This window comes from Pseudochaenichthys georgianus, unplaced genomic scaffold, assembly GCF_902827115.2.
Source record: "Pseudochaenichthys georgianus unplaced genomic scaffold, fPseGeo1.2 scaffold_855_arrow_ctg1, whole genome shotgun sequence".
In the NCBI taxonomy this organism is placed as follows: Eukaryota; Metazoa; Chordata; class Actinopteri; order Perciformes; family Channichthyidae; genus Pseudochaenichthys; species Pseudochaenichthys georgianus.
In genome coordinates, this window is record NW_027263397.1 from 48,573 (window position 1) to 62,822 (window position 14,250).

Here is a 14,250-nt window from a genome sequence, read left to right on the forward strand (position 1 = left end):
CGCCGGATTAGCGGTGTGTTATTGCGGTGACTCTGAACGCACCACGGCTGGAAGGAGATGTCCTCCTGTTGATAGAAAGTGGGTTAAATGTGGTGTTTGTGCAGAGTCACGCTGCCTTCAGACGGCAAGGATCCGAAGTGACTCGGAAGACCTCTCAGAGGAGCATGGAGGACACGGAGTGTGTGAAGTACTTCAGACTCTCGCAGATAGAGGAGCAGAACTCCTTCCGATCCACCTGGGTCATCATCAACAACAGCGTGTACGATGTCACCAAATTCCTGGAGGAGGTGAGAGTCCTGGAGAGTCGAAGTGTGTCTGTATTGATCAGCTGGGAGTCCTGCAGGAAACAGGAGACATTTCACTGACTTCAAAGTGTGTTTCTCAGTAGGATATAACTTATAGTGTTACACACACAATGCATAATCCTTTACATTTGGATATAAGGAAACAGGAGACATTTCACTGACTTCAAAGTGTGTTTCTAAGGTGGATATAACTTATAGTGTTACACACACAATGCATGTTTAAGAGCTAAGAAATAACTACCATTCCTTTACACTTGGATATAAGGAAACAGGAGACATTTAACTGACTTTAAAGTGTGTTTAAAGGTGGAAATAACTCAACATGCATGCATGGGTTAAGAGCTAAGAAATAAAATAAATCGTAAATATATTTATATAGATTTGATTATTTATTTTATCCATGTTTGCAGTTGATTGTAAGGAAATGGTCAGCGCCCCTAGTGGACAGAGTTGGTAACGAGCTGTTTCTGTTTTTTATTATTTTATTTATTGAATGTATTTTAGTGTGTGACTGTTTCTCAGCATATATACATTTTAATATTAAATGAGGAGGAAGACTCCTGGGGAACCCCTTGTATAGAAAATAATGTATAGACTTTAAATCCCGATCAACATCCCACATCTGACTATGATGTAAATTGTTAGTCAAACATCTGACTTGCATAATTACATATCCATCAGTCATAGCATATTCAACAAAGCTCAATTGCAACCCAATTAAAAAATATATAAATTAAAGTAAAAAATCATTTATTTTAGAGTTATTTCACATTGACAAATAACTTCATTATATGCAATAAATAATCCCTTAAATATGTTTGATTATTTGAGCAGTTTATGGTTAAATAGTACCCGCGCCCTCTAGTGGAGAGAGTGGGTAATTCTCTGCACTTGTTTGTATTATTGAATACGTTCCAGTATCAGCCGGCTGGAACCGGACATGTATGGACTGAAGACTAATCTATTAATGCAATACTAACAAGAATCTCTTGGAGCGTACAGAGGAGGCGTGTGGCGCAGTGGGGTGGTGCGTTGGGGCTCTTCACCCCAAAGTGCTCCTGTGGGGATCGCCCTCGGTGCTGAGTATGTTTGGATCAAAGCGTCCAGTGACACGTGAAGTGAAGTCGCATCCTTCCCTCTGAAGAGCTTCTTCTCTGAACCCCATACCGGGACTCATCACTTTACTACATCAAACCACGATCTGAGACACACGCCTGATTCGCTTCCTGGTTCTTATCTTCGAGGTCGTGTCAGCTTCGAGGATTACAGCTTTATGACGCTTTGGACCTTTGACCTTTGACCTTTGACCGAGCGCCTCGATAAGAGTCTCAAAGATTCTGCATTAGAGTCACAACGTGGACACGTCTCTATTATGCAGCACAGACCCTCTGTCCTCAGACCCTCTGTCCTCAGAGCCTCTGTCCTCAGACCCTCTGTCCTCAGACCCTCTGTCCTCAGACCCTCTGTCCTCAGACCCTCTGTCCTCAGACCCTCTGTCCTCAGACCCTCTGTCCTCAGAGCCTCTGTCCTCAGAGCCTCTGTCCTCAGACCCTCTGTCCTCAGACCCTCTGTCCTCAGATCCTCTGTCCTCAGACCCTCTGTCCTCAGACCCTCTGTCCTCAGACCCTCTATCCTCAGACCCTCTGTCCTCAGACCCTCTGTCCTCAGAGCCTCTGTCCTCAGACCCTCTGTCCTCAGACCCTCTGTCCTCAGACCCTCTGTCCTCAGACCCTCTGTCCTCAGACCCTCTGTCCTCAGACCCTCTGTCCTCAGACCCTCTGTCCTCAGACCCTCTGTCCTCAGAGCCTCTGTCCTCAGAGCCTCTGTCCTCAGACCCTCTGTCCTCAGAGCCTCTGTCCTCAGACCCTCTGTCCTCAGACCCTCTATCCTCAGAGCCTCTGTCCTCAGACCCTCTGTCCTCAGAGTCTCTGTCCTCAGACCCTCTGTCCTCAGATCCTCTGTCCTCAGATCCTCTGTCCTCAGATCCTCTGTCCTCAGACCCTCTGTCCTCAGACCCTCTGTCCTCAGAGCCTCTGTCCTCAGACCCTCTGTCCTCAGATCCTCTGTCCTCAGACCCTCTGTCCTCAGACCCTCTGTCCTCAGAGCCTCTGTCCTCAGACCCTCTGTCCTCAGAGCCTCTGTCCTCAGACCCTCTGTCCTCAGATCCTCTGTCCTCAGATCCTCTGTCCTCAGACCCTCTGTCCTCAGAGCCTCTGTCCTCAGACCCTCTGTCCTCAGACCCTCTGTCCTCAGACCCTCTGTCCTCAGAGCCTCTGTCCTCAGACCCTCTGTCCTCAGACCCTCTGTCCTCAGAGCCTCTGTCCTCAGACCCTCTGTCCTCAGATCCTCTGTCCTCAGACCCTCTGTCCTCAGAGCCTCTGTCCTCAGACCCTCTGTCCTCAGATCCTCTGTCCTCAGAGCCTCTGTCCTCAGACCCTCTATAATTAGACCCTCTATCCTCAGACCCTCTGTCCTCAGACCCTCTGTCCTCAGACCCTCTGTCCTCAGACTCTCTGTCCTCAGACCCTCTGTCCTCAGACCCTCTGTCCTCAGACCCTCTGTCCTCAGACCCTCTGTCCTCAGACCCTCTGTCCTCAGACCCTCTGTCCTCAGACTCTCTGTCCTCAGACCCTCTGTCCTCAGACCCTCTGTCCTTAGACCCTCTGTCCTCAGACCCTCTGTCCTCAGACCCTCTGTCCTCAGACTCTCTGTCCTCAGACCCTCTGTCCTCAGACCCTCTGTCCTTAGACCCTCTGTCCTCAGACCCTCTGTCCTCAGACCCTCTGTCCTTAGACCCTCTATACTTAGACCCTCTATCCTCAGACCCTCTGTCCTCAGACCCTCTGTCCTCAGACCCTCTGTCCTTAGACCCTCTATAATTAGACCCTCTGTCCTCAGACCCTCTGTCCTCAGACCCTCTGTCCTTAGACCCTCTATAATTAGACCCTCTGTCCTCAGACCCTCTGTCCTCAGACCCTCTGTCCTCAGACCCTCTGTCCTTAGACCCACTATCCTCAGACCCTCTGTCCTTAGACCCTCTATAATTAGACCCTCTGTCCTCAGACCCTCTGTCCTTAGACCCTCTATAATTAGACCCTCTGTCCTTAGACCCTCTGTCCTCAGACCCTCTGTCCTCAGACCCTCTGTCCTTAGACCCTCTGTCCTCAGACCCTCTGTCCTTAGACCCTCTGTCCTCAGACCCTCTGTCCTCAGACCCTCTGTCCTCAGACCCTCTATAATTAGACCCTCTATCCTCAGACCCTCTGTCCTCAGACCCTCTGTCCTTAGACCCACTATCCTCAGACCCTCTGTCCTCAGACCCTCTGTCCTCAGACCCTCTGTCCTCAGACCCTCTGTCCTTAGACCCTCTATAATTAGACCCTCTGTCCTCAGACCCTCTGTCCTCAGACCCTCTGTCCTCAGACCCTCTGTCCTCAGACCCTCTGTCCTCAGACCCTCTGTCCTCAGACCCTCTGTCCTTAGACCCTCTGTCCTCAGACCCTCTGTCCTCAGACCCTCTGTCCTCAGACCCTCTATAATTAGACCCTCTATCCTCAGACCCTCTGTCCTCAGACCCTCTGTCCTCAGACCCTCTGTCCTCAGACCCTCTGTCCTCAGACCCTCGGTCCTCAGACCCTCTATAATTAGACCCTCTATCCTCAGACCCTCTGTCCTCAGACCCTCTGTCCTCAGACCCTCTGTCCTTAGACCCTCTATAATTAGACCCTCTATCCTCAGACCCTCTGTCCTCAGACCCTCTGTCCTCAGACCCTCTGTCCTCAGACCCTCTGTCCTCAGACCCTCTGTCCTCAGACCCTCTGTCCTTAGACCCTCTATAATTAGACCCTCTATCCTCAGACCCTCTGTCCTCAGACCCTCTGTCCTCAGACCCTCTGTCCTCAGACCCTCTGTCCTCAGACCCTCTGTCCTTAGACCCTCTATAATTAGACCCTCTGTCCTCAGACCCTCTGTCCTCAGACCCTCTATCCTCAGACCCTCTGTCCTCAGACCCTCTGTCCTCAGACCCTCTGTCCTCAGACCCTCTGTCCTCAGACCCTCTGTCCTTAGACCCTCTATAATTAGACCCTCTGTCCTCAGACCCTCTGTCCTCAGACCCTCTATCCTCAGACCCTCTGTCCTCAGACCCTCTGTCCTCAGACTCTCTGTCCTTAGACCCTCTGTCCTCAGACCCTCTGTCCTTAGACCCTCTGTCCTCAGACCCTCTGTCCTCAGACCCTCTGTCCTCAGACCCTCTATAATTAGACCCTCTATCCTCAGACCCTCTGTCCTCAGACCCTCTGTCCTCAGACCCTCTGTCCTTAGACCCTCTATAATTAGACCCTCTATCCTCAGACCCTCTGTCCTCAGACCCTCTGTCCTTAGACCCTCTATAATTAGACCCTCTGTCCTCAGACCCTCTGTCCTCAGACCCTCTATCCTCAGACCCTCTGTCCTTAGACCCTCTATCCTCAGACCCTCTGTCCTTAGACCCTCTGTCCTCAGACCCTCTGTCCTTAGACCCTCTATAATTAGACCCTCTGTCCTCAGACCCTCTGTCCTCAGACCCTCTGTCCTCAGACCCTCTGTCCTCAGACCCTCTGTCCTCAGACCCTCACATCGCACAAGGAAACACTTCCAGAGAAACCCACAGTTTAAGGGAGCATGGAGAACCCTCAGGGAGACTCATGCCTAACGTGACTTTCATAATGACTTTAAAACACATTTACCAAACGAGAGGCGGCCATGTTTGTAGTCCAAACCCCAACATTCCTGATTATTCCTTTAATTTTTCCACGAGATGAACTGAAAATCACTTTTATTATTTGTATTAATGCATTTATGGTTTCTGCTCTATTTCTAAAAGCTAATTCATATTTTGTGTTTTTTGACTTCAATCCAACCGTTAAAACACAAAGTCACCAAACTGGGGGTATTTCGGTGGCCAACAGAAACTACAAAGAAAACGATGCCTTGAGCAGAAAATCTCTTCTATTATTATGGGATGTATTTCCTGACTGATGTTGATAATTACCTTTAAACACCAATCCACCAAACTAGGGTGTGTTTCGGTGGCCATGTTTGTAGTTTTAACAAAAACTACAAAACACGTCTCTTTTGAAATGTATTTCCTTGATTCTGGATGTAACTGACAGAGGGTGCGTTTGTTCCCAGCACCCCGGGGGGGAGGAGGTTCTCAGGGAGCAGGCGGGAGGAGACGCCACGGAGAGTTTCGAAGACGTCGGACATTCGAGCGACGCACGAGAAATAGCTCAAAGCATGATGATCGGAGAACTGCATCCGGTGAGATAACCACCCCGATCGGTTAGGGTCACTTGTTGCCTGGGAAGAGGGGGGTGATAGTATTGTTGTTGTTGTTGTTGTTGTGTAACTGACGGTGTGTTGTTCTGCAGGACGACAGACACAAGATCGCAGCAAAAGAGGTCAAACTTTAACTTCCTCAAAGTCTCCTCGTCTTCAGATAAAAAATATGATTAACACACTTTTGTATTTTACGTGTTTCACAGGAATCCCATGTGACCACTTTGAAGGACGAGCCCAGGTACGCACACACACACACACACACACACACACACACACACACACGCACACACACACTCACGCACACACACATTCACACAATATATATTTTTTTTATATATTTGTTTTATATTCATATATATATTTTTTATATATATTAATATATACAGTGGGGCAAAAAAGTATTTAGTCAGCCACCAACTGTGAGTCCAGGCTGGGTTGCTGGAGCGGGCGAATAAACGGGAGAAAGAACCGAATGAGACTCTCCTCGATTCTGCTGACGATGACAGTCTCTTAGAGTCTACTTGCTTATCGAAGACTCTCCAGAAGCAAAGTCGCTAAAGACTCGCTGTAAATATGCATATATGTATACATGTTCTTGTATAATTGAAAATAAATATATTGTTGTAATTAAATACTGTTTCTTCTTTTCAAAATGCACCGAAACACCCAGATACAGTGGGGCAAAACAAGTATTCAGTCAGCCACCAGCGGTGCAAGTTCTCCCACTTCAGAAGAGGAGAGGCCTGGAATGTTCCTCCTGGTTCACTTCAACTAGAGAGAGGGGGGGGGAAAGAATCCAGGAAATCACTTTGAAGGATTTTAAAAGAATTTATCTGCAAATGATGGAGGAAAATAAATATTTGGTCAATAACAAAAGTTTATCTCAATACTTTGTTAAATGACAGAGTTCAAACGTGTTCTTTAAGTCTCCACGAGGTGTTCACTGTAGCTGGCACGTTGGCCCGTTCCTCCATGCAGACCTCCTCTAGAGCAGGGATGCTTTGGGGCTGTCGCTAGGCAACACGGACTTTCAACTCCCTCCAAAGACTCTCTATGGGGTTGAGATCTGGAGACTGGCTAGGCCACTCCAGGACCTTGAAATGCTTCTTACGAAGCCACTCCGTCGTTGCCCGGGCGGTGTGTTTGGGATCATTGTGATGCTGAAAGACCCAGCCACGTTTCATCTTCAATGCCCTTGCTGATGGAAGGAGGTTGTCACTCAAGATCTCACGACACATGGCCCCATTCATCCTTTCCTTCACACGGATCAGTCGTCCTGGTCCCTTTGCAGGAAGCCCCAAAGCCTGATGGTCCCACCCCCATGTTTCACAGCAGGTGTTCTTTGGACTCAGCATTCTTTCTCCTTCAAACACGTCTAGTTCCATTTGACCATCTGACCTTCTCCCAATCCTCTTCTGGATCCTCTAATGCTCTCTAGCAGACTTCAGACGGGCCTGGACGTGTCCTGGCTTCAGCAGGGGACACGTCTGGCACTGCAGGACTTGAGTCCCGGGCGGCGTAGTGTGTTACTGATGGTAGCCTTTGTGACTCTGGTCCCAGCTCTCTGCAGGTCATGGACTCGGTCCCCCGTGGGGTTCTGGATCTCTGCTCACCGGTCTTGTGATCACTTTGACCCCACGGGGGGAGGTCTGCGTGGAGCCCCAGATCGAGGGACATTATCAGTGATCTTGTATGTTTCTTCACACCAAGCTGCTTACCTGTTGCAGATGCAGTCTTCCCAGCCTGGTGCAGGTCTACCATTGTGTTTCTGGAGTCCTTTGACAGCTCTCTGGTCTTGGCCACAGTGGAGTTTGGAGTGTGACTGTTTGAGGTCGTGGACAGGTGTCTTTTATACTGATCACGAGTTCAAACAGGTGCCATTAATACAGGTAACGAGTGGAGGACAGAGGAGGCTCTGAGAGGAGAAGGTGCAGGTCTGCGAGAGCCAGACATCTTGTTTGTTTGGAGGAGACCAAATACTTACTTCACCAATTCATTCATTACAAATCCTACAATGAGATTGTCTGGATTCTCCCCCCCCCTCTGTCTCTCTAGTTGAAGTGAAGGATGAACATCACAGGCCTCTCATCTTTCTAAGTGGGAGAACTTGAACAGCTGGTGGCTGACTAAATACTTTTTTAACCCCACTGTATATATATATTTATATATTAATATATATATTTGTTTTATTTATTAATATATATATATTTATATATTAATATATATATTTGTTTTATATATTAATATATATATATTTATTAATATAGATATTTGTTTTATATATTAATATATATATTAATATATTAATATATATATTTGTTTTATATATATTAATATTTTTTTTTTTTATATATATTAATATTTTTTTTTTTTTTATTTATATATGAATATATTAATATATATATTGGTTTTATTTATATATGAATATATTCTCTTCCAGCTGGTTCAGTTACCTTCTGCTTCCCGCTCTGATCGCTGCCGTCATCACGCTTTTGTACCGAATCTTCAGCGGAGACAGCGAGTGACATCATCACCAACCAGCCAATGGCAGCGCAGGAAATCCTCACCTGGTTACGCTGCCCCACAGCACTACAATACCCAGGATGCATTTCAAGCTTTATGAACCGACCAATCACACAGCATCGTGCTAATGAAGTTATGTTGTTGCCTTTTCTGTGAAATCAAGATGTACCTTTTTATATATTTGTATTAATATGCAATCAGTGCTGAGACGCACACACACACACACGCACACACACACACACACACACTCACACTCACACACTCGCACTCACACACACACACACGCACACAACACACCACACACGCAGACACACAACACACACACACCACACGCACACACAGACACACGCACAACACACGCACACACACTCACACACAGACAACACACACACAACACACACACACCACACGCAGACAACACACACACGCACACACACTCACACACAAACACACACACACACACACACCACACGCAGACAACACACACACACCACACGCACACACACTCACACACAGACAACACACACACACACCACATGCACACGCACACACACACACACACACACACACACACACACACACACTCACACACAGACCACACACACACACACTCACACACACACACACACACACACACACTCACACACACACACACACACACACACACAGATGCTCTATAAAGAAACAGGAAGAATGTTTTTAACTCTGGATTTAAAGATTAAAAACTTCTGTTTCCAAAATGAATCTTTGCTGAGTTTTATTTTAATTATTGATCATAAAACTTCAAACTGTTTGTGCTTTTATTTTGAAATCTGCAGCTCTCATAAGAGGCTTCTCAATACTCAAATTTCCCCTCCTCGATACTTAGACCCGCCCACAGGAGATGCGAGCGGAGGACCGAGGAGGGGAACCGAGGAGAGAGGAGGGGAAGCAGCAGACGTTTAAAGAAATGAGAACTCCTCTCCTCTGAGCGGTCATATTAAAGCGACGTCCGTTCATTATTACGTGACAACAGCTGCATCAGCTGTCGAGTGTTTCGTCATATTTTATAATCTCTGTTAGATCAGCTGCACATTGTTCCCCCACATATTTACTTTGAGTTCATTGAGAGTGCGGTATAATGAGGCAATACCAGGCTACAGATGCACACACAGACACACATATATTTATATAAATATAAGCAATTTAAAGTATGAGAGCACTCTCATAATAACGTAACACAATCAGAGACTGGATATATACAGTAGAGCCTCCTCGACGCTCGATCCTCGGTCCTCGGTGTGCATTTAGAGAAATGAGACGTCCTTCAAAATGGCACGCTGAAATTCATTTCCGGGTCACTACCGGAGGACCGAGGAGTCGAGGAGTTGAGGAGGGGAAATTTGAGTATTGAGAAGCCTCTATAAAGGTGAGACTTTATTAAATCCCTCTGAAGTCCTGCAGCGCCACCTGCTGGAGGAACACCAACACCAGTTACACATTCATATAGCACTGAAGAAGAAATACTAAATAGTCCTAAAAGTACAAATATTGGCATAAAAACGAATGTAAGTACAAGAAAAGTAGAATAAAATATATAATTGTGTTTATTGTGAATACTTGTAGATACTGGTGGGTATTAGTACCCTAACTACCTGCTGACAGATACCTGCAGTAAAAGTACATGAAAGTACATTTTTGTATATTTTTCGTCCATATAAGGATGCCAGCGGCGGCGTGACGTCAGCGTGACGACGCGATGACGTCACATGTTTGTTTACACGTCGCCCTGTGACGCACTGACTCTGAGCCACAGATAACAGCTCTGAGAAACAGACACTTATTACAGCTGGCTTTTCTAAATACATTATTATTCTGTTAATTTAAACTTTATATTTTAATGTCAGTGATTTAGAGGCTAAGGTGACATCGAGAATTTCAAAATAAAAGGCAGACAAAGTATTAATTTCTCACATTTGGTTATTTGTATAAAAAATGAATTTTCTATTTTAAGGTTTTTTTGTTGCTTTAAATGAACTTTTATATGAAATATTATAATGCATGTAATACCTTGCTGTGTCTGGAGCTTTAATCTGTTATAACTTTGCACTGCATGTTATAAAGAATGTCTGAGTACTTGTGGTACTCCTGTTTGTTCGGGTACGTCACGTCACGTGCTTCACGCAAACAGGTGAAAGTTTGTTTGGGACGTGACGCAGGGCGCGTGTCTCTGGTGACACTGGGAGGGAGAGAGAGGGGGAGAAAAGAGAGAGAGGAGAGAGAGAGAGGGAGATAAAGGGGGGAGTGTCTGATATCTGCAGCCCGGCTCTGAAGCTCCACAGTCCGCAGCTGAGCAGCGGCTTCCTCTCCACCTGCTGCCGACAGAGCCAGTGAGTGGAGCCTCTCATGTTCATCATTTCACTGTAATCTCTATTTTATAACTCGAATTATTATTTTTTGTTGCAACATTTCATGCGTGTAATATTTAGAGTACTTCATTTTGAAGTCCAAGCTCTCGTTTCGCGTAAATGAGAGAGAGAGTAAAAGGGTTTTCTTCTAAAGAGTTGTTATAGAGTATATATATATATATATATATGTATATATATATATATGTGTATATAAGAGTTGAGGACTGAATAACCTCCCCTCCTCTGTTTGCAGAGCAGCAGCCGAAGAGTTTCCAGGTGGCTTGGAAGGTGAACCCGCTGTGAGAGAGAGAGAGAGAGAGAGAGAGAGAGAGAGAGAGATGAACGGCCTTCAGGAGGAAGAGGAGGAGGAGGAGGAGGAGGAGGAGGAGGAGGAGGAGGAGGAGGAGGAAGATCTGGATGATGACGTGGACTCCTCTCGCCTGGAGAGGTTCGTGAAGCACCGACGGAGAGCCAGAAGTCTCCCCGTGCTGCTGCTCGACTCCTCCGGGAGACCCGCTCCAAAGCGCGTCAAGTTCGCCGACTCCATGGGCCTGAACCTGGCCTCCGTGAAGACCTTCTGCGCCCTGGAGGAGCCGAGGATCCCCACGAAGGTGCTTTCCCGCCACAAGAGCTTCCCCCCCCCTCACCAGGACTTCCTCCCCGACCTGTGCACCAGCTTCAAACTGGGCTTGGACTTGGAGAGCCGTGCGCAAAGGCTCCGCATCGCTCTGGACAGCGTCACCGTTTCCCGGTTCGATTTTCGGGGACAAATCCGGGTGTTTTCAGGTGAACACCGGGAAGTGGGGGTGAGATACACCTTTAACGACTGGCTCTCTCACGTGGACGCGCAGGCGGTGCTCGTGCCCGCGGAGCAGGAGGATCAGCTGATGGGTCGCTTTGAGTTCACGGTGTTCACCCCCCCCTTCATGGAGCCCGGGTCCTCGGTGCACTTCGCGGTGTTCCTGCGGGGGGAGGAGGGGGAGTTCTGGGACAACAACGAGGGGAAGAACTACAGCCTGAAGCTCCAGAGCAACACACCGTGTGTCCGCGCGGAGTTCAACGCCTCCTGAACACCGCGAAGACCTCTCCCCCCGTGCGTGAAGACCTCTCCCCCCGTGCGTGAAGACCTCTCCACCCGTGCGTGAAGGCCTTTAACTGTGGAGAACAAAAGCTACAAATCCGTGCGTAAAAGCCTGTAACTATGGGGAGGAAAAAAGCTTTCAATTCTGGCAAAAAAAAAACTACAAACCTGTGCGACGAAGAGCTTCCCTTTCATGCTTAAAGTCCTATCAAGCTATCGAGGAAAAGTGGCTTTCTGTCCGCCTTTCTTACTTTAGAGCGGACCGGCACCGCGCCGCGGAGGTGTTACTGCCGGGCCGCGAAATAGCTGTGAGTTTATCGCAATATTTGCAGAATTATAAATATATAAAAATATTTTATCATAATATATTTTTCAAAAAGTGTTTAATTTTCGCAGGAGTTCCAGTCACATTATTCATCCAGTAGCCTGGTTCATCTTTCACATGTCCCGAGGGATTCGGCGTCTCAGGGTCTCGTGCGCAGAGAAAGTCACCATGCGCCAAGTAGGAAGAGGAGCGCGCGGGAGACAACCGTTTCATCGCAGACCGTTGTGTTCCTGTGGGGAGATGCAGTGCACATTATTTGAGGTATATTTCAAACTCGGACTTCATCTTAAGGACATGGGTGTAGAGCTCTTTGTTTACGCACCGGATCGGCACAACAGGAAAATAAACCAGTCTGCCTTGATCTATGAGTTCATGTCGGGACTCTCGCGGTATCTGCTGCCACAGAGAGCCTCCTTCACTTCATGGAATGGCTGCAGCGCCAGCGCGTAAAGATGTGCCTTTTTACGCACCGCCTTCACTGTGATGACCTTCATCGGGACAGCTAAGAGTGACTGCAGACGAGTGGTGGGAATTCCGGCTCTTCTTGGTGATTCGGATCCTCTCTTTCGGCTCCCAAACGGCTCGGTTCTGAAAACAAATGCCAGTCACGCGCGCGCGCACACACACACACACACACACACACACACACACACACACACACACACACACACACACACACACACACACACACACACACACACACACACACACACACACACACACACACACACACACACACACACACACACACACACACACACACACAGGCGACCGGACATCTCCTTCATAATGCGCCTTCTCCTCGTTTTCCCATCACTGGATTATCCGTAAATCAAACAACAACAAAAAACGTTGATTTATCTGTTTTCCCGTTTGGTTTAAAAACTGAATAACGTCGTTTTTTTTGGTTTTCCTTTTTTCCGAAAAACCAAAAAACGACACCGGTTCTTTTTTAAACGTTGTTAATATGTTTTGGATGCATATTGTTCTAGTATTTGTTCAGGCTGTTACATACAATTAGCCTCTGTTGTTGCTGCTGCTGCTGAGTCAATATTAAAATCAGTTAAAATTAACAACTGGTCCGCGATTTTCTTTTTATGTATCTGCCAGTCCTTGGCACAATAAAGGAACCCCTGATCTAGAGGTCAGGAAACTCGACAGACGATCAGCTTCAGTTTCTGGTCTGTAACTAAGGGCCTCAGCAGTCTGACAGAACCTGAGTGTGTCTGTAACTAAGGGCCTCAGCAGTCTGATAGAACCTGAGTGTGTCTGTAACTAAGGGCCTCAGCAGTCTGTAACTAAGGGCCTCAGCAGTCTGACAGAACCTGAGTGTGTCTGTAACTAAGGGCCTCAGCAGTCTGATAGAACCTGAGTGTGTCTGTAACTAAGGGCCTCAGCAGTCTGACAGAACCTGAGTGTGTCTGTAACTAAGGGCCTCAGCAGTCTGATAGAACCTGAGTGTGTCTGTAACTAAGGGCCTCAGCAGTCTGATAGAACCTGAGTGTGTCTGTAACTAAGGGCCTCAGCAGTCTGACAGAACCTGAGTGTGTCTGTAACTAAGGGCCTCAGCAGTCTGATAGAACCTGAGTGTGTCTGTAACTAAGGGCCTCAGCAGTCTGACAGAACCTGAGTGTGTCTGTAACTAAGGGCCTCAGCAGTCTGACAGAACCTGAGTGTGTCTGTAACTAAGGGCCTCAGCAGTCTGATAGAACCTGAGTGTGTCTGTAACTAAGGGCCTCAGCAGTCTGATAGAACCTGAGTGTGTCTGTAACTAAGGGCCTCAGCAGTCTGACAGAACCTGAGTGTGTCTGTAACTAAGGGCCTCAGCAGTCTGACAGAACCTGAGTGTGTCTGTAACTAAGGGCCTCAGCAGTCTGATAGAACCTGAGTGTGTCTGTAACTAAGGGCCTCAGCAGTCTGATAGAACCTGAGTGTGTCTGTAACTAAGGGCCTCAGCAGTCTGATAGAACCTGAGTGTGTCTGTAACTAAGGGCCTCAGCAGTCTGATAGAACCTGAGTGTGTCTGTAACTAAGGGCCTCAGCAGTCTGATAGAACCTGAGTGTGTCTGTAACTAAGGGCCTCAGCAGTCTGTAACTAAGGGCCTCAGCAGTCTGATAGAACCTGAGTGTGTCTGTAACTAAGGGCCTCAGCAGTCCTGGACAGAACCTTAGGTGTGTCTGTAACTAAGGGCCCTCAGCAGTCTGTAACTAAGGGCATGCAGCAGTCCTGGACAGACTAACCCGAGTGTGTCTGTACCTAAGGGCCCATCAGCAGTCCTGTAACTAAGGGCCTCAGCAGTCTGACAG

The 14,250-nt window shown here is 47.5% G+C and overlaps 2 protein-coding genes across 2 annotated transcripts; both read left to right on the plus strand.

The window, feature by feature from the left end:
- The first annotated feature begins 36 nt into the window (after window positions 1-36).
- LOC117444614 (cytochrome b5-like) lies at window positions 37-8,894 on the plus strand. The gene is made up of 5 exons (XM_034080060.2): window positions 37-287; window positions 5,478-5,606; window positions 5,717-5,746; window positions 5,831-5,865; window positions 8,068-8,894. The coding sequence occupies exons 1-5, from the start codon at window positions 165-167 to the stop codon at window positions 8,150-8,152; spliced, it is 402 nt and encodes a 133-aa protein (XP_033935951.1). The 5' UTR covers window positions 37-164; the 3' UTR covers window positions 8,153-8,894.
- A 2,005-nt stretch (window positions 8,895-10,899) lies between these two features.
- ppp1r3g (protein phosphatase 1 regulatory subunit 3G) lies at window positions 10,900-12,597 on the plus strand (the record flags this gene model as incomplete). The annotated part of the gene is made up of 1 exon (XM_034080062.2): window positions 10,900-12,597. A coding segment is annotated over one exon (708 nt), but the record flags the coding sequence as incomplete, so codon positions are not given.
- Between the last annotated feature and the right edge of the window lie 1,653 nt (window positions 12,598-14,250).